General features: G+C 38.5%; 1 protein-coding gene across 2 annotated transcripts in view; it reads right to left on the minus strand.

The window, feature by feature from the left end:
• Nucleotides 1-9,879: 9,879 nt before the first annotated feature.
• Nucleotides 9,880-27,407, minus strand: part of LOC132200979 (extracellular serine/threonine protein kinase four-jointed) — a 44,595-nt gene continuing 27,067 nt past the window's right edge. For both annotated transcript variants that reach the window (XM_059626814.1, XM_059626816.1), the window contains exon 3: nucleotides 9,880-12,975. In XM_059626814.1, the coding sequence (XP_059482797.1) occupies nucleotides 11,069-12,439 (1,371 nt within the window). In that variant the 5' untranslated portion in view covers nucleotides 12,440-12,975 and the 3' untranslated portion in view covers nucleotides 9,880-11,068. The remainder of the gene's footprint in view (nucleotides 12,976-27,407) is intronic.

The following is a 27,407-nucleotide window of genomic DNA, read 5'->3' on the forward strand; positions in this document are numbered from 1 at the left end:
CTGATAAGGTATCTGGACGCAATAAAAATGATAAAGTGACTGTATATCGGCCAATAAAAATGTCTCCGCGGCCGATGAGGAGCGCGGCCTCACCCTGAGCAGTTTCCAGGGCTGCGCAGGTAGCGCTCGGGGACCTCCCACATGAGCTGGCAAACACACACATGCATGGGAACACGCGTGATTTATTGTCGGGGAACGTGAGAACTCAACCATCTTAGCCATAAGAATTCTTCCTCCGATATATAATGCAGCTTCAGTCAGCTGAGCTCTATTATTGCTGTGTTGGTGCATCTTTTATATTATGCTTGCCTTTCACCTCTCACGGGTGCATTTCTGAAAAGGGAAAACTCCTCGGAGAGTTTTGACAGGTCGGGATTGATTTGCATAAACTGGTTTGTAAATAAAATTCACCGTTTTACTCACAGGCATAAATACATTATTTTGTAAAAAATAAAGGATTTTTAACGTTTCAATGAGCAAGGAATTTCTGGCACATTTTTGTGTGTCAATGTAGGTGACAATCCGTGAGAATCATAATTTGTTACAAGGACGAGTTTATTAATAATTCTGGATTTTATCAAACCAAATTTGTTTACACGTTAACTTGCACATTAATTAATATAATTTTTTTAAATGTCAAAAATTCATTTGAAAATATGCTGTGCTGGTAAGCATGTTTCACAGGAAATTCATTTATTTTATTATTCAATAATAATTTGATGGATCCTTTATATAATTTTTTTTTAATTCAGTGAAGAATCACTTTTTTATAAGTTATAAAAAAATTATTTATTTATTTTCTATTTAGATATACAATGAAATTATGGTTATAATTTAGTAAAAATAGCACCTGAAATTAATTTTTTTGTGCTTAAAAATTTACATATTAAATTCTAAATTTTTAACTTTATTTAAATAACCAAGTAGGTATGAAAACAGCTTTTAAGCCTCATGAATTAGCGCCGTTTATTGCCTACTGAATTTTATATCTTTCTTGATGGATATTATGCTTTGCAAAAATGGGCCTCAGAGCGGCAAAATCTGCGTCTACTTCCTTATCACGACTGTTCATCATGGCCAAAATATGTCGTGGGCAGTGAGCAGGCCAGAGCTCACGCTATCCACCCATGAGGGCATCACAGAGCTATTCGCGTTTTGTATTGAAACGTCGTCTGAGAGTCGTATTCACTTTGTCAGTCAGTGGGGCACACAACAGGCTTTTGATTTTTATTTTTTAGTGCTGCGCTTCTTTTTAGTGCGTGTTGGCCGCGCCGGCTAAAAGGGAAAGTCGCCGGTTTTATTGACAAATTTGAAAAAAAAAATAACGCTTCCTCCTCTTGGCCGAGCATAAATTCTCAGGTTTACGAGGCCGGATTTGTCACGCTGCTCGCCGGCGTGCAGTCAAAGGTTGCCCATTCGGCGGCGATGCGTTTTTACGGCGCGGCGACATCGCACCGCGCAGAGCTGCTGCCATCCGAATATATAATCTCATTTCATCTCTCTCGCGCTCGCGTTAGTTGTACACATTTTTGATGGCGCGCCTCCTTTTCATCTAATCCAAAAAAGCAGCAGTCAAGGTAGCTGCGGAGACATTAAGCAAGACAGATCGCCCGACGAGAAAATCGAAAGGACCTGCGCTCTGCGTGTAGCTCTGAACGGAAAAAGGGTTGCTTCAAAGGACGACGCAAACCTCCAAACAGATCGAGAGAGGCGGTCAACCCATCTCATAATTCTGGTTTAGCAGTGCGGGAAAAAGGGAAATATTAAAATTATTATATGAATACCCAAAGATCCTTTACGGAGCCCCTGTTTCTTTAATACATTTTTCTTTGTATCATTATCTCGTGCCTATAAAAAAGGATCCGCGCCACACACATTTCGTTGTAGAGCTTTTCAGTCTTTATGGAAATCTTTCATATAAATTAGGTATATTTTATACCATCATTACATAGTCAAGATTTAGACAATAATTGCACATGATAATTAACCTTAGGTAAAGGATCTTCACAAATATTTTATCTTTTTTACCGAGAACAAACACATAATTTAATTTTTACTGAAAAAGATATGAGACTTACTTAAGAAATTAAATATCAATTTTCTCTGCTTCCATTGTTTACTTTTAATTATATATAAAGATTGGTATACATTAATCAATTGATATAAATATAAGACACAATCATTAATCTACAACTTTAAAGGAGGGGTCATGCACATAAAGGAAGTTTCTAACTTTTATAAACATTTTTTAATATAATTAAAGAAATATATTTGTGCAATAAAATTATTAGAACAGAAATTTGCATCTTAACAACATCTTGCAAGGATGCGTTGGCGTTTTGCCTTGTACGCAAGATTAAATTTGTAATTATAATAAAATAAAAATAAATTTTTAATTTTTTAATAATATAGAAATTTTTAATATTTGAGAATAATCAATGTATCTTAATAAACACACATTTTTATGTGTACTAAAAATGTTAAAATCAAGAGAAATTTTTCCACCTATTTGTGATTTGCGACCATAACTGTTTCATCAACCTCTCTTATTTGCTTGATGAGAAAAATGTGTGCAAAAGATGAAACGTTTTTTCTCCACTTGCGCTCGTCTGGCTCTTTTTTTACCCATCACTGCAAGTACGTGTTATTTTGCTTTATCTTTATCGTCCTTCGTAATTTAATTAATTGTGTTGTCTGTAATTGCGGCGTTCTATGATGGGCTGTCGCATAAATACAAGGCACGGCCTGTTGCTGCCTGCCTACCTGCGCGCCGGTGCTGTTCGGGGCCGGTCTGCCTGAGTGCCTGCCGGACCAACTTCTTTTTTATCAGCCAGATTCATCTCAAATGTTTGTAATACGACATCACTACGACAAGCAGTTTGACATAGCGTTTTATACATAGATTTTTCTTGTTGAAAATAGCGTGCATTAGAGCAGAGAGACGGACCGAGCTAGGGTCGTTCTTGCGCGCAAGAGAGGAAAAAGGCGCGGTCGCTTTTTGATTAAAGTTCTACTTATATCATAGCGCAAAAATTTGCCGCTTATTAGCGCAGACCATATTTGAAAAATCCAAACCATTCTTTTATATATTCTTTATATTTTCTTGCGAAAGGAAAGGGAAAAATATTTGACTCTGCGCTTGGGATCGAAATTATTATATTTTTTTTGCCCTCTCTTATTGAGAAAAATGCCAATGGCCTGCAACGGTATATAATATCCATAATGAAATTTGATTTGGTTGCGCATAAATAATTGCAGGATTTTATATACAGAGTGTCGTTTGAGTTACGAGTTGTCCGGCCGGCGCTCCGTAGAAACGAGCTGTTGTATTAGCTCCTTGATATTTAAATGAGCCAAAATTAATATTTCTTTTTATCTGAGCGGACGAGGAGAGACTCCTCTCTGGTGCGAGTCGCGCAGCAAAAGAAAAAGCAACATAAAATATGATTGGTGTGTGTAAGGGTTTTTGATGGGGCCCTCCTTTTCTTGTAGAGTGTGAATTTACAGGCACCATAAAAACATTTTGGACAATTTTAAACCAACCGGTTTATTCGTATTGATATATAAATGATATTATGTGAGTGGAGTGCTCTTCGGAGTGTGCATGTCACTCTGCACGCAGAGAATATTATTTGACTGCTGGAATAACTGCGATCCTTAATGGGGCTAGGTTGCTTCCCCTTTGCTGCAAGACTGAAAAAAGCGTTTATATTTTTATTTTATTTAATCTATGATATGATTTTCTTCAAAAATTACCTATTTGCAAAATCTCTTAAAAGATTTTTTATTTTTAAATGGAACGTCTTTCATTTCTTGAAAAGAATTCTTCATAGCTGAATCACTTGCCAGACTTTTTTCTTCTTGTTCAAGAGTTGAAATTTTTAATATTTTTCCTTCTCCGCTGCTCATAGGACAAAAATGCCGCATTTGATGCAATTAGCGCCTCTTTCCGTTGTCGCCCTGTGTCAAAAAGTCTCTCTCTCTCTTTCACGCAGGTCGACTCAAAGGTATGCGCGTTAATTTTTGGACGAAAGGCAACAAGTACAAGATTTTGGGACTTTTGCCGGGCGGTTCCGTGGAAAACGACGAGTCTCGTCACATAATCACACCAACTCGAAAACAAACACGCCGCGTTTGCGCAGCCAATTAGCACTTTAACAATCATCCTTCAGGGTGGGCATTTGACCCGACAAATTTTAAGCCTGTGAAGTTTCCAAGGAAATATATTAAAAAAAAAAAATTACATTTAAAAATGCCTTTGAATGAAAATCTCCTGTAATATTCTCAATTTCAAAGGACAAACAAACGAACCACCCCCGCAGGAGAAATAATTTAACCCCTTTTTAAACTCGCTTGCATTGTTTAACCCAGCATGTTAATGCATAGAAAAACGTCTCACTTTTCTAATTCCAAATGCCCGCACCTGCTGATCGCGTTATTTACAAGCTGAGGCATTCAAGGGTTGGGAGACCCTTATCAGGCAGCGCCGCATATTTAAAAATCGACTCCTCGAGATAAGGGAACAATGAGGTGGTCATTACCATTCAAGAAAAAGGAGGCAGCAGGAGAATAAAAAAAAATGTATAATATTTTTTCATCCACGTCAAGAGAGCGCGGCAGCGGATAAAAATATTTTCCGCCCCTACCTGCATTTTTATTTTGTGCAGCTCAGTCAGATGTGAATCAGCCGCGCGTCTCTTACTAATACTTCTTCTTACCTCAGGGTCTCTCTCTCTTCGAGTTTTCTTTCTCACTCTTGCTGCTTTACTCGCCAGTGTGCATATTATGTGTCCGGAATAAAAATGCAGTGAAAAAAGCAGCACGCGGGCATAAAGATGTTTGCCCTGCGCATTCCGATTGATAAAATCCAGGAACGACGAAGGTGCGCACCACCTGAGTGAATCCACCTTTGTATTGTTGTGTGCATGTCACTCTGGCTGCAACTATTTTAATCCACCGTCCCAAATCTGCTTCTATATCTGTGGTCGACTTTAAAAGGGCATTCGACACTTTTTCCTAATCCCCTGAACAATTGGTTCAAAATGATGCTAGCATTTAATTTTTACGTATTTTTTGAAAGCGTAAAATTAAAAATGTAAAATAACATTTAACCAAATAATAAAACTTATATTTTATTTACACGGTTTATTTAATAATTTAATTTTTATATTTTATTTATCAATAATTTGTTCATAATATAGTATTATAATAAAATTAAAAAATTATCTGTCGTATTTGATATAAAGGTTACAATTAACTTACTATAAAATAATTATATATAATAAATTAAACCCAAACAAACAAATTAAAATATCTATGTTTTATACACACTGAGTCAGCAGGTTGCAGTTTTCTGCATTATTGCATGAGAGATTAAATCATATCTTATTTGAATTTTAGAACGGATAATGGATTTGAATTTGAATTTGACAGCCAATATTAAGCGTTAGGCGGATCTATTTTTATTTTTTTATGAAACTTTCAAAACATGTAAGTCAGATCTATACAAATTAAAAGTCGTTCTTCTTTAACCGTTTAAAAAAAAGAAAACTATAATATAAAATAATTTAAGAAAAATTGAAAATTGAAATCAGATCTGATATATACATATTTTAAAAATTTAATTACTTATTCTTTTTTTGTATAATAAGTATGGTACATTTTACCGCATAATTAAATGTGCGGTGTATATGGTTAAAATCTTTGTAATTCAGTGCAGATCGAGTGTTAATTTCCTGCCATACAAGTGGTGACGCTGGTGACAAATATAATTTAATTCCAATCGCATTTCTCGGCAGTTTTTTGTTTGAAACAAACCGCTCTCGTTCAGCACCGATATATCGCCTGCTGATTTATTGAGTGCCGCGCCGCTTGTTTAGTTAATCACTGCCGCGAGAATGCATGCCCTTGCATTGATATAATTATAATGTGTTAGGCGGGCAGGCTCTCTTTTTAATGACCACTTGTTGCCTGACCTATGATTACGTTGCGCCTTTTAAACTGCATTTGCCCACGCCCAAGTACAACACACCATATAAACCCGCTCTCTCTCTCTCCTTGTGTCGCTCTCCCGCCGGTAATTTATGGTCATCTGATTAACAATTAAATTTTCCAAATAATTTCAATAATAATAGGCAAAAGACCTTACGATAAAATTTAAAGAAATCAAATATTGAAAATGATTTTTATTTAAAATATTTTAGAAAATAATGTTCAATACTTTCAAGAAATCTTCTCATTAATTTGTTCTTTCATTATTTATTTCATTTAAAGAAAAATATTAAATTTTATGAAATTTTTAATTTGATATGTAATGCTGCCGGATACTATTATTAGCTCCCTGGAGAAACTGTTAACCACCTACATCAATCAGTTTCATGCGCGCTAAATTTATTACACTAAAAGCATTATAGGTGATATCAAAACCTTTCTACCTTTCAGGGGTGACCTGTGACCTCATGCGCCGCGATTGTTTGCACAGGGAGCTCCATTAGGTCCCCTATACACATTTATGTGATGCCTCATGCGCGACCGAATTATTCCTATTCACTCCGGCGGCGCTGTTGGCCCCTCGCTCGCGGCCGCCGATATCTGTCGGAATATTAATAAAATCAAAAGGAGAGAGGCGCGCAGGTAAAGATCTCGTCCGTCCAGACCTGATTCTCTCTCTCTCACTGTAGCGGCCGGCCTGAAATTTTTTACGATCCGCTCACACAATTCATTTTATTAAAAGGTATATATGCGTGTATGTGCGGCGGGGTTGACTTTGTCTCTTAATTCTTGATATGATGTCCGTGGGTCGGGGAATGCGAGCCCTTTTGCTCCGCGGGCGGCCCTGGCAGTCACTTCTTCTTCTGTGTGTATCGAGAAAAAGGAGCCCCCGCTCGGGAAGAACCATCATTACCGTCAAACTGGGCTCTACCGTGAAAACAGTAATATGATAGAGTGAAATGGCCAGATTTCAATTATTTTTAAGTTGTACCAGTTTTCCAAATAAATTAACTTAACATAAAATATTTAATAGTTAAATGTATTAAAAATAATAAAATAAGAAATTAGTATTTATGTACATATTATATTTTTGTTTGTTTTATGTTAATATTAAAATAATTTTAATTTAAAATTTTTGCAATCAATTATTTTTACAAAGATGATCTGAGATTAAAATATAGTTAAAATCTTGACAAATTTTAACAAAATTCAAGTTGCTGAGGTTAAAAATGTATAAATAATATTTAGAAAATATCAAATAATCAAGTGTAGATATAATTACACAATAAATTGTCTGACAAAGTTATTTTCTTGATTATTTATTAGTATTACAATAAAAATATATCACAAATAAATGGACTATTTATCGCCAAAACTAACTTGAGATAAAATAAACAAGTGTTTTATAATTAAGAATTCTATTATGTACCAATTTTTTCTAGAAGTTAATTAGAAAACACGGGTTTTTAATTTACAGTAAATTATGTAGCTATTTTTGATAAACAGGTATAAATTGGTGATTGGTGTATTAATTTTACTGGCTCTAGTATGACATGCAAGCTTCTCTTGAAAATTCTAATCTTTTAGTCAACTCAAATTAATCTATTGTAAGAAGAAGTTGATTTTTTTTTAATAAAATTTATTGTTTTTTTATTCTTAATTTATGCCAAAATATTGATCAGCTCAAACCGTTTCCTACGGTAGCCGTGCAGCTGAGCTGGGCTGGATGGTGGCTCGAGTGCCGGCATCTGCACTCAACATCCCCGCCAGCTTGTCTGCGTCAGTGTCCCCGCTGCGCTGATGGCCAAACGCGAGGCTGGCTCACTTTTTTCAAAGCAGCACCTCGGCTCTCGTTCGCTCGCTAACTCGCTACGGGTTTTATTCTGAGGCTCAAAACCTCCGGATGGGAATTGTTACGTCATCGTTCGTTTTTCAAACCACCTCGCAGGTATAGAGAGAGAAGAGAACAGAAAGAAAGGTGGTCATTGTGGAGGAGCGCAGCAGCGCTGCTGCTCTTTTCTTCGCTGCGCCCCCGAAGATATGCATCGAGCGCAGGCCATGATGCTGCTGAATGAATGAAATTTGATATTTGGTCCTAAATGAGCAAGCCGAGGAATGAAAAGGCGCGGTGATTGAAAATTATAGGCAAGGGCCTGACCAGCGATGCGCCTCTCCACTGCATTGTGTTTGGCCAGGGTGATTTGGTGGAATGCACCTGGAATGCGTGGAGCGCGCTTCCTCCCGCCGTATTTGCTTTTGGGCACGACCCACGGAAAGAGACTTCAATGACCGAAGCAGCTGGAGTAGTCAATGAGATCATGAAAGTGCTGCGAGGGCCGAATTAATTCAGACGAAAAAGACGATCAAATTTTAAAATTAGTATTGAAATTTTCAAAATTTCATAATGACTTAAGTATAGTAAATACTAATTTGGAAAGTATATTAAAAAAATTAAAGAATAATTTAGGAGGTAAAAAAAATGTTTCAAATCATAACATAATAATAATTTCCTACACATATCATTCATGCGTTAAAAAAAATTGCACACTTTAATTTCAACTAACTGTATTAAAAATTATGTGATAATTTTTCTTAACTCTTAAAGACCTTTTGGCACTGCTCGCATATAATTTATTAACACATGTGCTAGCAGTCAATAAATTAATTTGAAAATCACAGCCGGGATTTTTAGCCGGGCTCAAGCATTCAAATAGATTCTCTTAATGATAATTGTTGCGCGACACGCGATCCCCGAGCCGACGAGCGCCCAATTACATGCATCCTCACTCGCTCACACACGTGTTCGAGCGTTTGGAGAGATATACGAGAAAAAAAACGTACACACATCAAACTAAACGGCTATTAAATAATTTCTCACGTCACGAAATCCAAGTCAAACCGCGAACGAGCATTAATTCCAATGCGCGCGGACGAGTCATTAGTCTCCGCGCGCGGCGAAATTAAAGCTGGAAAACGTTTTGCTGCCTTGCACCGAAGGGCGATATAATATATAAGTACTTTTGTACACGGTGAAAATAAAGCATGCTCGCCCGCGGATAATAAATCTCTCGGCGCAGGGAAAAGATGCCAAAAACAATTACCGGCCGCGGTGCGAGAGCGCTGCTGCAAATAAGCTGCCGCCGAAGTAACCAAAACAAATTAGCATGGCGCGGAGCTGCTGCTTCGTAAATTTAAATCCGCTAAATGAACACATACGTATTATTTAATTCAGCAGAGTGCGCACCGCCGCCGCCGTCGAGAGAGTTATATAAATTTAAACATCAACTTGCGAAACGTACGAATGTAAATTTATTTGTGTATACCTGGTGCTGCTGCCGGTGCCCGCGCGCTCTCTGCCATTTAAATACAATTGGCTGTGTAAAGAGATGTACACGTTTGTGCGCGTGCTCTTTTCGCTGATCCCGCAGGAAAGACTGGTTGCTCTTTGAAGTGCGGATTGCCCGCGAGAGAAGAAGCTGCGCGATATAATTCACCCTCGCACTCTGCCCGTGACTGGAACAATGTTAATCGCAAGTCTGCAGTGATGCTCCTATAATAATGACTACTGCTGAACTCTTTTAATACGCAACTGATGAGGGACTTCGCTGACACTTATTATACAAATCACACTCTTCATATCTTTTTATCTATTAAATCAAAAATATTTAATTACTATTATTATATTATGAATAGATTATATTATATTTTTTTTCTTAGACTAATACTTTTTTATAATCTTCAAAAACTATATAATTTAATATGAATTTAATGTCAGTGTTCATTTATTAAAGTAAATTTTCATTTTAAAAAATTTTTCATTTCATAAAAATAAAAAAAAATAAATTCGATTTTGGTTTTGGAAGAGAAAAGTAAACAATTTTTTTTTGCTAATTAATTATAAATATATTGTTCATCTAATCATCCATTTACATATGAATACACTCAATGTAACACAATTTACAAGGTCACACAAAAATCATTAGCGGAAAGATGCATAATTAATTATCGTTCACATTTCTATTTTTTGTTCAATTAAATTTCTCAAAAGTTGAGCATAACACAACAAATAATGATCAACTAAATGGAATCACGAGAATTTTTAAATTGTGCAATAAGGATTGAAATAGATTTGACAATAAATCGTGATTCTTCTCTTTTTTTTTTGTATCCATTCACATTTTCTCGAAAGCAAAAGACTAGAGTTTCTTTCTTTTTGCATCAATAGCTATCGGCGTGTATAGCCATAAAATAAAAGCATCGCGTAAATCTCGCTGGGGAAAATGAGTAGGAAAAAAATATGATCGCGCGCTGTGATGGAAATATGGGAGAAATGAAGTGGCTGCGGCTGCCGAAATGAACAACAATCTGTATGAAATGAATATAACCGCCGGGGCCGTGCAGAAAAAGAAATTGAAGCAGTTAAGTGCGCAATTTATGTGGCGATCGGGCCGAAAACAAGAAGGCTTGCTTGAAATTGGTACTGAAAGAATTTTCCTAGCGAGAGAGTGAGTGTCTGTGCGCGATAAATAAAAGTGCTCTTCATACAAAGGCCCCTTTGAGAAGCAAAATGTACGCGGGTTCAAAGAACTTTCGTTGGCTACCGCGCACGGTATAGGTAAATAAGGTAAAAAATAGCGAAAAAGAGCAATGAAGAAAAAGGAACGGCGCGCCGTTCTGGGGGCAAAAAAGAAGAAAGAGAGGCCGTGAGAAGGAGGTGCGCGTGGTGTTAATAATACATAATTATATATTAATTAATTTCACGGGGGGTTGGGTTTGTTGGTTGATTGATTTTTGGTTATCACAATTGGTTGTGATGTACTCACTTGTAATCCACCCAGAGTGACATTTAATTACAACAATAGTTAAAGTCACGCACATCAACATTTTTTGTTTTAACTAATTAAATTTCCTATACACACTTTCGAAGTTTATATTCCTCTCTGTTTTTGTAAAATATGTCTCAATATCACAATCTTCCGCGTTGCCGGGCACACGAGTCTTTGATGAAAAAAAATCTGCGCGTTCGCAAAAGTTCAGCAAAATAAATTAATAGTCACTAATTATTTTTTGCACTCGATCACGTCGACTTGTACATGGACTCGCACTTGACGATCTGTTCGTGCACCCGGGCAATGCGTTTGTTCAAAATTTTCACATTCTTCTCGGGCAGGGAGGGCAGAATGTCCACGAACTCGGGGTCGGAACTTTTGAACGCGCTTCGCAACAGTTCACCAACATTGTTCTGTTTATAGAGGCGCTTGATGGCGTCGGCCGTCGACCGCCGGAAGATGCACACCGCGTTCAGGATGGACTTGTGGTAATGTTCGTACTTGTCCAGCAGTCGGTAGCCGTGCAGCAGGCCACTCTCGTTGTCCAGGAAGAGCAGCAGCCCCGTGGACGCGTCCTTGGCCAGGTTGTGCGCCGGCGCGTCCATCATGGTCGGATTCCACTGCAAATTGTACATGTTGTTGATCATGCGGTCCATGTTGGCGGTGAGGTAGTCGAAGACCACCAGGTCGGACCACTGCGCCAACTCAGACGCGTCCACGTCCGGGGTGTCCTGGACGTCCGGCGGGTGCAGCCGCCGGTCGTACGGCCGCAGGAAGGTGGGGATGTAGGCGGACAGCAGGAGGGGCACAAACTTGGTCATGACCACGGCCTTCTCCTCGGTGGCCCACTGGGCCAGACTCACCTGGGCCTTGACCGAGGCCCACTGTCGCGACTGCGGCTTCACCCTGGACAGGGTGGTCGGCGTCAGGTTGGGCAGCCCCAGGATGTACCTGCCCAGGTAGAAGCCGAAGATCTCGCCCTGGATCTGGTCGACGTTCTGCCGGTACCTGCAGCAGGACGTGGAGCCGTTGTCGAAGGTCACCAGCCGGTTCTGCATGCGGCCGCAACCCTCCTCCATCTTGATGACGCGCGCCTTCCGGACAAACTTTCGCCACTCGGAGGCCGAGGTGGAGTCGTAGCCCTGCGGCAGGGCCATCTCGACGGTGTCGCTCCAGTAGACACCGTTCGCGATCAGTGACGAGTTGACCGCGGTTGACTCCGCAGACGGCTGAGCGGCCACGGGCGGCTGCTGCACGGCCGGGACGAAGGACACGGTGTCGAAGACTGTCCGGTCGAGCACCACCGGAGGAACTACTGTGCTGCTGGAGGAGCGGTTGAGGGGCCTGCTGCCGGCGGCGTGCAGAAGGGCCGAGGCGGCCGACGGCGGCAGCAGGTACATGGGGATCATGAGACCGATGATGATGCCCATGACGAAGGCCGAGGTGGCCGTGCAGATGCACACGAGACGGAAGTAGCGCGGCCGGTTCGAGGCGACCAGTTTGTGTTGCAGCTCGGCGTACCACGACGGTAGCACGCCAGACGCGCACATCCTATGCAAATTGCTCCGAATCAGGTGGGCAGCGCCGGTGTGCTTGTGTCTTTTGCCTCCATCGTACATGGCCGCACCACTACATGATCCGCGTCGGACACTCGCGGGACGCGCCACTCGGCTTTGCTCTGCTCGCTGCGAACGATCGGTGTCAACTGGCCGTCTCTCTCTGCGCCTTCCCACCTGGAATTTTTTCGGCTCGAGCCCCACCACCGTTGACTGCTCTTTGTGCTGCGTTAGTTGGCCGGCCGGCCGCCGGTACCTGAGTGGCGTTCCAAAGGTAGCCCCTGCCGGCTCTACCACCGCCGCCGCCGCTGCTTTCAATATCGCGTTTTTTTTATCCAAAAGCGAGGAGCGAGCGTCGTGCAAGTACAGCACAAGAAGAAGGTACCACGATTGGTTGCCAACTTTTGTGGTTTTGCTCCCACCAATATTGTATGAAGATAATTTCTTGTCTCTCTCGCTGCTGCTTGGTCGCTCCGTGTCCGGTGTACAGCTATTCGGCTGCCTTCTCTCTCTCTCCTGCTTGCCTGCTTGCTCGTGTTGTTTTTATGCCGATGTAAAAAAACTCGATGTCATCTTAACGTCAGCCGTATCTTGTAAATCTGAAACAAAAATTTTTTATTAGAACCCCGTTGTTTGATTTTGATAGTTGATATTCTTGTGTGCACGACGTATGCGGAGGAAGGTGCGGTCGCGATAATTCCCTTCGTGCTCAAGCACCAAATTTTTCATGCAAATTTGCAGCACCACATTGGCCATGTTTAACAAATATTTTTAGCCTCTCAACTCAAATATAGTTTGATTCAAGATTTAAATTTAAATAATTCGATAATTTAATAATTGCATTTTACACATAATTCTAGACTAGAATTTCTAGTTGTATTAATTTTCCAAATAAAAAGTAAGAAAATTAATATTTTAATGTCTACAAAATTTTTTGGTTATTAAAAAAAAAATAAAATTAATTAATGAAAAAGGGTTTGAAGTTGCTCAAAATAAATATACAGAGCCTTTTTCTATATGAAGATATCTCACTGCTAGCCGTTTGAAAAATAATCCAGCCGCGAGTGTGCTGTGCATCTCATTGTCCGCGGCACACTCGCACAGCATCAGGAGCAATGTTTTATTGTCTTTGATTTAATCTCAATCTGCTGCTTCTGTGAAACCTCCAGCAACTGGAATAACTCAAACCGCTGTGCTTGGTGCGACCGCGTGTTCCTCCATACGACTTTAAAGAAGCTGCATGCACTTGAAATAGCCCGACGACGACGAAATTCCCCGAGCTCAAAATAAATATTTTTCCTCTCATTGTGTGCTGCTGGCCGGTGGCTCCAAATCCTCTCGGCCGCTTCACAGTATTTAAGTGAAAAATATCTCAATTGTATTCTTTGTCCAATTGAATAAGATGATTATGCACAAAATTATTTGTTTTCCGGGCTCCGTCTCGGTATTAGTGTCAAAAATCCTCTTGGATTTATCCTCCAAAAGCCAAATTTATATTTATATTTGCCGCATCCGTCCGCCCACCAACGAACTTATCATGTGCATATGTGCGCAAGAGGTGTTTTAAGAGTTAATCTCATTGTCGGTAAACAAGAAGTCACCGCGTCTCTCTCGTATATTATAAGCAGCCGCCGCGGGGACATTTAAATATTAAACACAAAGTCGCGCAGGAAGTGACGCAACCTTACCTACCGCACGCACATCTCACATAATCTGCTCTTTGTATCCCGAGAAAAGGGAAAAATGTGAAAAATGCTGTCGCCCTAGCGAGCTCGGTTAGCTCGATTTATGTTCAAAGCGCGAGCGGCACAGCAGTCACCTGGCCCGCAAAGGATCGAAACGCCGCTCGCTCTATTCAAGCGCAACACACAAAATCTCCTGTGTGACTCGTGCAGAGGCGGACAAATAAATGAATTACGGGTCCGTGACATTTTCTATGAAATTCTGCCACACGGAATCAGCCGCGCGCTTTTTAACTCGCAGGTCGTCAGGGTCGTTTAATCGGCAGAATGAATTCCATTCCGGCCCATGGGGGAAACATAATAGAGCGCGAGGAGATTCTTGTGAAAAAAGTAGCAGCAGCAGCAGCACCACGGCACACCAGTCAATAAATATTCTAGCGGCGAGGAATCCGAATAATTCTGTTCTAATGAAACCCTAATTGCTTCTACAAGCACTCAAGTCTTTTATGTTATTTAATATTTGAACAGGCTTTTTCTTCTTCTCTTTTTCAGACGAATTCCACGCGCTTTCTCTCGGCCCGCCATTCATGCGAAACGCTAATTAGCCTGGCTAATTATCTCGGAGGTATGCAACCGGCAGAGCACACATGCGTCGTTCGCTAGAATTGGCAGGGTGGTCTAGTTTTTGTTCCAGTGCTCGCTGTTTCCCATAAAGCTGAGAGGAAAAAACTGACCGCTGCGGAGAGACAATATTAAAATGCGTGTGCTGAGGAGCAGCAAAATAAAAATGTGGTCAACAATGCGCGCTGGTGGCCCTGCTCTCAGGAGAGCGGAAAGAATGGGCATTCCCTCCTTTTGGCCGATGCTGCTTGGGAAAGTTTGCATTTCAAAGAAAAAAGGATTTTTCGTTGTAAGAGGCTTTTATTTTGGCCGTCAGGTATGTAACGAATGCCACAGGGGGTGGTTGTAATGTGAGAGTCGCTCAGTTACTCCTTTCTTTCCTTTTTATACACAATTTGTTTTTGACGTTTACGTTCAAAAGAGCATCCTTCTGGAAACTCATTTTTACTTGAGCCGCGTGAGAAACCGCGCGTTTGCGAAAGTAGTGTTGTTTATCGGTGGGTGCATTGAGAAAAAAAACACTACCTGAGATGCTGTTTTGGTCTCTGCTATTTTTGAAAAGCAACATGGCAAAAACTGTAAATTTCGAGATACATTTCAGACAGCTACTTTTCTGTTCTTTTTGAAATAATTTTTGATTTTCTTTCTTCATGATTCACAAATTTCTGTTCCTATATTGTTTTTTCTTCTTCTATAAGTGAAAAAAATTGTAAATTGCATTGCAAACTACTACATAACAGGATCAATAAAGCCTGCATGGATTACCATCATGACAGGGCCCCAACGTATGCTTAATACATTATGGAAGGGATATGGACTATTATTCATTATTTGGCTAGGTTCAATCCATCATGTTCTGAGAAATAGATCATGACAAATTGACCCAAAATAAGATTGTCATTACACAAGATTTAAAATTTATTAGAGAACTTTTAGCAGTACATAAATTCTGAAACTAACAGAGTAGAAAAAGCAAACAGCATTTAATGAAAATAATGGCAATAACATTAAATTATTAAAAAATATATTTAAATTATAATCAAAATAAAAGAATAAAAATTGCAATAAAGTCTTTAAAAAGTAATAATACAATTATTTAATTTTGACAAACTTTTTTATGCTCTTTTTAAATTAATTTTTGAAGCACATCATATTTTTCTAGTTAATGAATGCAAGCTTTTCACTTTTTATATTATTGTTGGCTTTACAAATAATTTCCACCTTCCCAACATACTCCAATTTACAACCCACAATAAAACTCCATAAAGCATTAACCACAAAACATCAAGCGCGTTGAGCCACAGGTATAAAAATATACTCCACAGACACAAGACAGGGTGAATCACTTTATTGCTCCTCTTGAGAGCACCATGAGCTCACCTAAGCTTGTTTTCCCCGAGAGAGCCGCGAAGGTTGGCCCCTTTTGGCTATGCCACGGTTATAGGGACACTGGGAGTCTTATGTGAGCAAAAGCTAAGGTGGAATGTGCGGAATGTTGCGCACAGTAGGAACCTTCTCAGACTTCATAAGTATAAAAAAACGCGTCTCTCTCATGATGGGTATTATAGTTGTATATTTTTATAATTCAGATTGATAACTATTTAATTGTTGCAATCATATGTTTCTTTATATTCTAAAATAACAAAAATAGAACTTTTTTTTTAACAAATGATCAAAAGATTGTTGGAAGTTATAAATTAACGAGACCAGACTGGATATAAGCATAAAAAATGAATGCAAATTGAAATATACTTTAAAATACTAAATTTTTAACAAAAATATTGCCAAAATTACATTGACAATTTTTATTTTTCTGTATGTGATATGGGCTTTGAAATGATTTAAATTAGTATACATATAAATTAAATAATTTACTGACTTTTAAGGTTTTAAGAAACTTTTCAAACACAAGTTCGTAAGTTTCTTGCAGCCGCAGACATGTGCGCCGGCACCGTATCAAGAAAAGAGAGAACCCTATCCTTATAGCAAATTAATACAGGCCTAGGGCATTTTAAATAACTGTGCTGCACGCGGCGGCCGGCTGCTGAGCAGCACACACGGTCTATTCACTCATGATATTGGACCAGATCTCTATGAAATGCCTATTCTTGCATTATTTAAATACCAAGCGCCCTTTTTTGTAAGGCCGGCGTGTATCGCTCTCACATTAATAAACAGACGTCAATAGAATTCGGAGACGCATAAATAGACGCGGGCATTTAAATCTCCACACAGATGCATCTCTCTGTTCCGAATGATACTGCACTTCTAAAAATGCAGCGAGGGACAGGAAGCCGCGAGCTGCAGCTGGAAAGTTTTCCCAAAATGATTTTTCATCGCGCAAAGGCGCATGAATGGCGCAGAATCATCCTCTCCTTGGATAAAGGAAATTCCTCGGATTTTTCTCGTCTAGCGGGGGATGAAAAAATAACACACCCCTTGTGTTTTCTCACCTGGGAGAACGTGCGCTTCTCTCTTATTATCTGTGTATCTCGGAGGTGTTATTCTTGAATGAGTGCGCGCGGCTCTTAAAGAAATCCGGCGCGGATAAAATATATACGTGTGATGCTGTTTGTGTCGGTGTCGTTTATAGTATTACACAAGCTTTGCACACTTTTCACAATGAAATATTTTCTTTCCTAATATTCCACCGCCATATAGTATGAGAAGTGACCTTTATGCTTTTGAAAAAGCGTCTCGCTCTGGTGTATTAAGAGTGATAGATAAATGGCTTCCTCCCGTTCCGTTTCTTTTCAAGCAGAAAAGCTCCTCTCTCGCTCGCTTGCCTTTTCAAAAATTCACAAAAGCCGGTTTAAATAGGCGTGTTTTTCTTTAATTTCTTTAAACTGGAATGAGGCTCGGCTCGGCGGCGGCTGTGTTTGTGCGCGTAAATGCTGCTGATTATTTTGATAATGCGCTTGAGAAAAATTTGGCTTCTTGAATTGAAGGACAGCGCAGTAGCGGCTTGTTTGACAATTAAGCGTCTCTCGCAAACGCTCATGGTAATGACGATTCTTTGCATATTTGAGTGGCGGGTATGAGACATTCTTCAGCGATAAAAGCTGGCAAGAGTGCGTTGGCTTGTATGCACCGCCGTCTCTTTAACGTCAACCAAATTCAAATTTGAAAACTGGCACAAGAACAATTTAATAAACATTATTTATTAAATTTGTATAACAAAATTATTATTTTTTGATTTATTCAATAAAAAAATTAAATATTACTTAATATTTTTACAAATTTAATAAAATTCAATATTTTTTATTATTTTTGTACTTAAAATTATTGTATTATGTTATTTGTTTTAATCATATAATTACTTAATTTAGCGAAAGCATAAATCATAATATTACAAGTAGTGACTACTAATCTCTGCAATTTGAATAATTTTGCAATATTTCTCTTCTACGTGGATTTCTACTAATGATAAATCAATACAAATAAGTGTATTTGTTTGCATTGACTTAAAGAATAATTTCATAAATTTTTTGAAACAATAAAAATACATTGTTATTATGGCTTTTCCGCCTAAATTTTCCCTGCTCCAAAGTGGGGCGCCGTTTTTTTCACTGAAATTAGGCGCGACGAAAGCATCACGTCAAATGCGTTTTGCAGATTTATCCAATTAAAAACTTAAATTTTGGGAAGTTTTTTAATAAATTAATTATGATTATTTTTTAAATTTTATCTCCGTGCAATGAATAAACGTGGATGGCGAATCTTTTTAATTTACAACAGCATAAAAACGACTAAATCTATTTTCCTCGAAGCACCAATCAACAATTTTTATCTATTTTGTACCTGGTCTATTGATTTCGTTTGGGAATTTATTTAAGCTAAACGGCGGAAACCGTTTTTTACGCTGATGCCTGCGAGTTGTTTTGTGGGCATTGAAATCTTGCAGGATTGCTCATTTTATCCATCGACCTGAAAGGCGCGCAGCCCTATAGGCAATAGATCAAGATTATGGCGCAAGCAGTCCTGACATTGGCTGCTCGGTTTGCCTTTTTTGAGGCTCCTCTCCGCTGGCTGTCAGAAATAAGAGAAATATCTCTGGAAAAATTAAAAATATAAAAAAGCACAGCGAGGCTTGCTGATCGTGTCTTTCCTGCTTTGTAAGAACTTATTTAACAGCCTAAGCAGATTAAGTTCAGCGCGCAGCAGATTATTTATTTCTGATAAATTCGTGTCAAAAGAGGGTGCTCTTTTTGCTGCGCGCGGACAAGTGAGTGTTGGGCCAAACTCGCTTACACAAAGGGAAGAGGCGTTGAGAAAATATTTACCGAGAAAAGAGCAGTGAGATCGAGAGAAGGACAAACAGGGATTTGAGGTGTCGAATGAGAGGGCTTAGTGCTCCTCTTCTCATTGACAGGTGGCCCAAATTTGGTCAACACAAAATTTTCCAAGCGCCATCCGTCACAACTGGACTAGTTCATTTGAGCTTCCCTGGAGACGCAGAAATTTACTACAAATTCCCAGACGGTTAAAAACTAACTAATTTTGAATTGATAATGAAATGAAATTGATGATCATGTTCAATTAGACCAAAATATGTTCCATCAAAAGATAACAAATGGATTTTTGATGAAGTGCGGTAATGCTTCTTTTTGTACATTATGGTTCGACGAAATTCTCATGGGAGTCGAAAATGAACCCAACAATGATTTCCATTTTCGTTTTTGTGAGGCTAGGGTTTTTGTTCGCTGCTCAAACAATGGAGGTCACCGGAGTTAAAGCGCACACAATCAAGAATTTAATATCTGTTGTTGGGCATAATCAATCATTTGTTTACGAATGTAGGTGCCTGTGTAGCTCGCGGACTGAATGTGTGTGAGAGAGAAAGAAAGAAAGAAGAGCTCTCTGGTATTTATTTTTCACCAAAGAGGAGCTCGTTGTCCCGCCGGGTTGCAGCGCTTTCATATCATCACACGGACGCACAAAGAGAAACGCATTTATATAAAGTTTTATATCAATAATATAGATAATTAATTTTGTTACAGTATCATGTTTGGTGACCTCCAGGTATGTGACCTTTGTAGCCTTTTTATTATACTGTATCGCTGCTGCATGCAACTCACTGTCAAGCCAGAACCAACCAACCATATGGCATGTGGGCTTTCAACTTAGCATTTATAAGGTTAAAGATATTTTTTTAAAAATTTGAAACTAATAGTTATTTTAGTTTCCTGTGCCTATTGTTAGCGTTTAAGCTATTTTTTTTTATAAATATTAAATAATAATATTGATAAAAAGTACCTCCGTATATGTCTGAAGCATACTTTTATAGTAAATGTTTGATGAAAGCTTAGGTTATGTAAAAAATTTATTTTTTCAGAGTAATATATACGAGCAGCTATGATTCTATCATTCAATGAAATAATCAAAACACGGAAGTTTTTAATGATAAAGTAATTGAGTTAGTAATTTACAATTCGCAGTTGAAATTGTTAAAATTTGTTCATTGCGTCTGTGTCTTGTCTCTATTATTTACAACACTCAACGGCATCTAATAAAATATTTAATAGCTATCAATTTTAAAATATTGTTACAAAATATCATTTTATAAAAAACTTTATTGCTAAATCAAAATAATTGTATAAATATTATTTCAACTTAATAATTGTTTGGTTATTAATTTGTAAGCAAAAATAAAAATAAAAATTTATGTTGATGAAAAAAATATTATTACGTATATCCTTATGTATTACTTTTTGTTGTAATTGCTTTTTTTTTCTTTATATTTGATTATTCTGATATTGCATTATGATATATAAATGCCTGATTGTGAACTCTGGAATCGAGTTTGGCGATGATGAATGTCACTCAAACGCAGCACCTTTCCAGACGTAAATCACGCGGCCATTATTACATTGTGTGTTATAATAAATAAACCCCTTACTTAATATAAGATGGATGATACTTATCATTTTGTCCATTATGGTGGCCCAGCTCTCTCGCGCGCAGCGTGAGCCAACCTCAATAGTTGGCAATTAAATGCGGCTAATAAATTGATAATACTCTCAATTAGGTAGTTCTTGGTCGACCCGCGGCTGCACGGCCACTTTGTGATGTCATCCCCGTTCAAAAATCAGCCGGCCATTGTTTGATCAGCGCGGCATCCGCACCGCCGACCTTCCAGCCGAGGAAAATCGCGTGCCAACATCCATCATTCCCGGTAGGATGTGCATTGTTTACCCGCGGAAATTCCTCGCGAGTTAATTTAATTACGCGCGCATGCAAACGAGCGGAATTCATCAATTGACGTGATGATGAAAGAGCTCTCGTCCGTTTGTCTTTTATTTTTCGCTTCCGAGGAAATTTGTCGCTGAATGCGGTGAAATTATGCAACACACTTTGTATTGTGCGAGCGAGCGAAAAAGGAAAAGGTCGGCTCACAATAATAATCACCTGAGGTTGAAAAACTTGTTTCGCGTTGGTTCCTAGAAATTTCAGACTTGCTGAAAAATTTCTTATGTGTTCGTTGCACTTTTTCGGCACGGTTATATTTTGTGTTGCGCAAATGTTGTGAATTATATGAATATTTCATGTAATAATAACGCAAGTGAGCGCAAATTAACATTCTGGATAGACACGTGATGTTAGAAAAACAACTCCTGCAGATCAAACAAGCATTCTTTTTTAACATCCGCCAATTTAGGAATTTTTGTGGATTTTAATTTTTTTTTAATGATGGAAATGATTTTTAAATACCCTATTAATATGCACCCTTATTGTTTTTATTGTTAAATAATTAAAAAAATTTAATCCTGAAAATGTCTCTGAAATAACAGACAAAATGTGAAATTTGCTCACTTTTTTTTATTGAGACAGTAGAAAGCACATACTATTATTCTTTTAAATATTTCTGCGTGAGTGGAATCCACAAGTTGAAAACAGTTTTAAACTTTTCGCCAAAATATGCGGTTCAAAAATATCTTTTTGTATAAATCCATTAAACCAAATTAGTGTAAAATAATCAAGAATATAAAATTCACCACTTTTTCTGCAGCTGGCGGGGAGCTGAAAATCTCTCTCTTTTTTAAATCTTAACCCTTTACCTCAAAATTATAAGCGGAACTATTACAATTTTTCCTTTTTGGCGAATCCTCTTTGACCTTCTCTGGTTTCAACCTCCTAAACGTTAATGGTTGATCCCCGAGTATGGTTGGATTATTGCAAAAGGCTCTCATAACTCATATGAAGTAAAAACATTTTGGAGTGGCGCGCGATTTTGCATGCCGCGCAAAGCAAATAATCAGCGCTAATTGTTTCTCTGAATAGGCGCCTCTGTTTAGTTTCGGTGCTCAATCCAGAGGTTTCTCGCGTTTGGAAACGCTAAAATGTGCTGTCGAGACTTTTGAATGAAAGGAAAATTCCATCTTTGTTAGCACGAAAACGCCTGCTGACAAACAGCAGCTAGCAGACACTCACTCTCGGTACAATTTTTGAGTCAAGGCTGCTGCAATTATCTCTGCATGCGTTACTTTGCCAAAGCTATAAAACAAACAATGCTAAGGACACAAAACTTCCAAAGGTAATTTCCAGTTTTAAGTTAAATTAATACTTATTGATTGTTGGGAGTTATTTTAGTAATGTCATTTGAAAAATTGTAAAAAAGCATACAATATATTAATTAAATGGAGTGAAAAGCTAAAAAAAAAAAAAATACAAAAATTATGCTAGGTAAATCCACATTATTTTATAATTTTATTTATTCTGCTTTGTCAAAACAACGTCACAGCTGCAGGCGGACTTAAAGTGATTTTGAAAGGCCTTCAAAAAATAAACGATTCCAAAGAGAAATAAAGGACGATTTCATTATAATAAGAGAAAAGAGCTGACCGTGAGTTGAAACACAAACAGTAATAATAATACACGGCGAGCTAAGGAGAGTGGCCATATGATTTAAGAGTGGCTATATTCACAAGTGTTGGGGAATGCTTAGCATGGGGTCCGTCTCTGCGCGCCTCATGCTCCTCTCCGCTGGCTGCCGTAATAGAAGAGGCCCTTCTTTCTTAATATTTAAAATACATTTATTTAACTATTTTGTACGGCGCGCGGCTTTGAAAAAGCTGGTTTTTCACTACCCGGGCATAAATCATGGGCTAAAACGCACGGCGGCGGCACCAAGTTTAGTACTCTCGAAAGGCACATAACAGAGGTGTGTTTTCGTGCAATAATCATCATAATAATGAGGACAGAGCCGAGACTGCTCGCTGATGTGAAATGTTTTTGCGGCACAAAATTATAACTGTACCCGGCGCGCCGAATGTGGCGAAAAGAATGGCCGGTGCATTGCCTGTCTTTCTGCTGCTGATTATATGCTTTTTCTCTCTCTCGCTCGCTCGCTCGCTTTGATGATGGAGCACGTTGGTTCGGATTGAGGTGCTATTATTTCGTGTAATACTCGCCCAGCAGCCTCTCTTTCTCTCGTCCATTTTGGAACGGAACAGAATGTGGCAATCGCAATTGGTCATGCGAAAGAGGGGCAGGCTCGGCGGCTTTTTGCCGGCGAATTCGCCAATTTCGCATCGCAGCCGCCTCTGCGCTGGGCAGGTGGCGCGACAAGTTCATTTGAATATTATGCAAATGCGCCGGTGGCAAATTGATAAATGGAACTAATTCTCTAATGTTGTTGCTGTGACAACCGCCTCTGATGCGAGAGAGATAATCTAATTTACTTGCGGCGAGCCTCGTGTAAATAAAATGAATTCTGCCGTACAAATTGCAGTAATTGTACAAGAAAACTGATGTATTTATCCATCACCAGCTGCTGTATACATAAAATATTCAAGATTTTGCTAAAAAAGAGTGTCATTCAAAAGCAGCACTGCTTTCTGAATACAAAAATAAATAATAATTAATATTTAAATCTTCCTAATGTTAAAATGATTATTTTTATTGTGAAAAATAGAAAATAGCGTTTAGAAATCGTATAAATATTTTAATTGATTTTTCACATGATATCACTTAATCTCATCTTCTCTATGCAACTATTTAGAAAAAAAATGGATGTAGAAAATTAAGGAAGGTTTATTTTTAATTTCTCATCAATCTGTACCTCACATTGATTTTTTTTTATATTATATTATTTTGTAGTATTACTTTTCTAGTTTAGAATTGTAAAAAGACTCTCAATCAAAATATCTGGAGGTGTATAATCACGAAACTGAAGTTCAAAAATGGTGCTCTTCGCCCCACTGACATTGCATTTTCTATTTTTAAACTCGATGACCCCTTCAAAAGAAGAAACTGTGTGTCCTGAACGCCCACACGGCTTGTTCTTGAAAAACAGCAACGTCTTGTTGTTCGTTTATTCGCGTTCGTAGACGGCGGAATATAATTTTTTCTTCGCGAGAGAGAGCGAGGAGGTTATGTTCATGAATCATTGGCTATGGTTTATGGATGCGATCATCATTATCCACTTCACAGATGCCCAAAATCAATGTGCGGCACATAAAGCATGCGCTTTTTGCCCATTTTTTGCAGCGCAGAAAATATGTATACGATCGCTTTCCATTCTTACGTATTTTATGTGAACGCGGAATAAAATTATGCGCAGCGAGCGAATAAAGCAAAGGCAGGCGGAGAGGCAACCGAGCATGAACAAGCAAATATAAAACTGCTGCATGGCATCAGCCGGCGTTTATTTATTGGAATGCGCGGTGTGTAAATAAATAAGAGGCAATTTATATAGATGTAGTGGTTTGAAATTATGGATGTTTTATGAAATAAGAATAAGTTATTGCACATTTGAACGGCTCGTTCTTTTTATTTACTGCATGCGCTGCCTTTGTCGCAAATCGCGCATGAATTAAATTAATCTGAATGAGAAATAATCGCTTGTGGATTGAGATTTCACATGAGAATATTTTAAAATTTTCAAACCATTTTTGAAACAACAAGAGGGTATAATATTTTGGCTCTGCAGCTGGTGCTGTTTCTTTTATTTAATTAGCAGCGTGGGAAATCATTCAGCTGCTTGAGTGTTTTATTTATTATAGGAATTCACTATTTTATTTTTCTATTGAAAACGTAGCTGATTAAGCTATAAATTTTAATCTTCACCATTCAAAATCACTCTGCTGACTTTATCAATGGTCAATTAAATGTTACTGCTTTGAAAAAGGTTTCGCTTGAAACTCAACCAGGTGTAGAACGCACGAAGCTCATCAGTCATTTTGCGAAATTGAATGATCTCCAAAAAAATTGAATTGAACTGTTTGGTTTTCCCCGGCTCATTTTGTTTATTATACGCGTATGGTTGAAGGCAAATTTTTGACTGTGGTCAAAACAATTTGCATTTTTCATAGTTGGAGGGGCATCACCGGATTCCTGAGAAAGATAATAACACCGGACAGTCTCTCGCCGTTTCGAATTCAGAGTACCATTAATTTTGTCTCCGCAACGTCGGATAATAAATTTTTGATAGCAGAGAGTGCGCCTGAAAAATATCAAGTATCAACGTGCCACAATATTTCTTGCCGCGTGTAATTGCTCAGGAGCTGCAGCATCCTGCGTGACCGTGCCAACATAAACAAAGATGCAATTTAATGGGTAAAAACTAAATGTAGTTTTGATTTTTTTTTTTAAATAATTAACTTGAACACAAAATCAGGAAAGCAATTGCGAAACGTTTGGAGTAATACTTAAAATTTTAGGGGAAAATACTTTAATGTAGAACAGCTCTCAGCAACAAAGATTATAAAAGGAAAAAAAAGGTAAGCAAAAATTTTTTAATTGACAATTACTATTTTTATTAATACATTTTTTAATTTTACGTTAATTTACTTTTCTGAAGCCTCATTGATAAATGTGTATAGGCGCAAAACACTTTTTCTCATTATTTTTGCAATTTGCCACACACAGCATCGCGAGAGAGGTCATATGACGGCCAGCCGGGCGTCTGCGAAGAATTCCATTGTGTGCGTCGACTAGAAAAGAGAAGCGGAGCAAAATGTGCAACAGCGGCGGCGGCGAGACCCGATTTCTCACAGCTCCTCTTTTTCGCGCATCATCTGCAGCCAGCAGAGTGTTGCGTCGGCCCATAATATAGCAGCTTCCGCCAATTTCGCCGCGGCCGAGAACAAGAACTAGCCGCGTGGAAAAGCAGGTAGCAGCGAATTTCGGAGAGCGCACTCTATTTTGGCGCGCCATCTTTGTGCTCTGGCTTGCGCGTCGCTCTCTTCATTATTGTGCCGCCGTGGTGTGTGTGTGTTGTTTTTTTATGGAGCAGAGAACAGTTTGATAGCCTTCGGGTTGAATGCACTCACCTGCTATCTGTATATAATCTGGTTAGTTTTATATCATCTCTCACTCGGCCCGCCGCGTGCACGGGTATATTTTTACACTCGTCTCCGCCGGCCAGCTCGCGATTCATTATGCTGATCATAATGAAAGTCCCTTGCATGGAAAGAATGTAATGAGATGGGTTTCGCAACATTCGCAAGAATAAGTTTTCAGAGCACACTAAACGTTTAAACATCTGGTGTTTTGAAATAATATTCATCACAGAATAATCAACAAAAAATATAATAGGGTCCTAAAAGAGGAAACATTTTGATGGCTCTTTGTGTTACGATGACTGAAAGGAACTGATGACAGAGTTTAACATCGAAAAAAATTATTTAAATTTTATTAAAATTCATTTTTATAATAAAAATTTAAATTCCTGCAATTGTTACAACAGTTTGGAATTAATTAATATCTAGTGGCTGACAAGAATCTCAGTTTTCCAGAGCCAAGGCCGAAATTAATTAATCAAGAGTCGAGTAGCAGCCGAGTTGTGAATGGCCGCGCAAGATGAAAGGTCGGGGGCTGACGTCAGGAAAGGGCTACTGTTTGCCCGCTCCGTTGATTGCTTTTACGGTTTCGACGTCTCTCTGCTTTTTATTTGGTGCACACCGCGCGCGCGACTCTCTCTATGCTCAACTTATATTCTCGACTCGCTGCTGCATGGTGTGCTACCCAGCAATTATTCGGAGATTATTATTATTTGGTACCGCCTTCTAATTGCAGGTTAGCTCTCGCCAGGCCGCTTTGTGGTCAGGGAGCTGTTCTTCCTGTGTCATGTAATTGGCTGAAATTTCGCCCGAGATGCGCTCGCCGCGATACGGATGCACACACCGTGTTATGGGACTCTCCATTTGTGCGCGCCAGACCCCCTCTTTACTCCTCGCGATATGCGCTCCCACATTGCCTCTGTGTATAAAATAGTGTGAGATTTTTTACTGTATCATTATAGCATCGCTCGTTTGCCATTTCGGTGCTCAATGTAATTGTTGAGGAATTAGAACATTGGAAAATATGGCAATAGTTTGATGAATTATTAAATAATTAGTTTTAAAAACCACTTTTTTATTTTTTTTATCTTTGAGCTACTTATTTAAATATTATTTACTTTTATTTCTATTTAAACTAGGAATAATATTATTTTGTGTCAAATTAGAATTTATATTAAGATTCATACAGAGTCTGCAAAGTCATTGTGAAGTTAATATATCAATAGTCAGATTATACATTCATAGTGACAAATAATTTTTGCCATAATAAATTTGAAGAAAAAAACTTATTATAATATCAAAGTCTAATGAAAAATGCAGTTGCCTCATCTGTTGACACCTGTTGCAAAGACGGTAAATTTCAAATGGCTGTAGCTAGACAAATATAATTATATTTTTTTTTATTAAGTTTGTCTAATTCAATTTTTAGTAAAATATTTCTTACAA

This window comes from Neocloeon triangulifer, unplaced genomic scaffold (assembly GCF_031216515.1).
Source record: "Neocloeon triangulifer isolate White Clay Creek 2 clone unplaced genomic scaffold, ASM3121651v1 ptg000014l, whole genome shotgun sequence".
Classification (NCBI taxonomy): Eukaryota; Metazoa; Arthropoda; class Insecta; order Ephemeroptera; family Baetidae; genus Neocloeon; species Neocloeon triangulifer.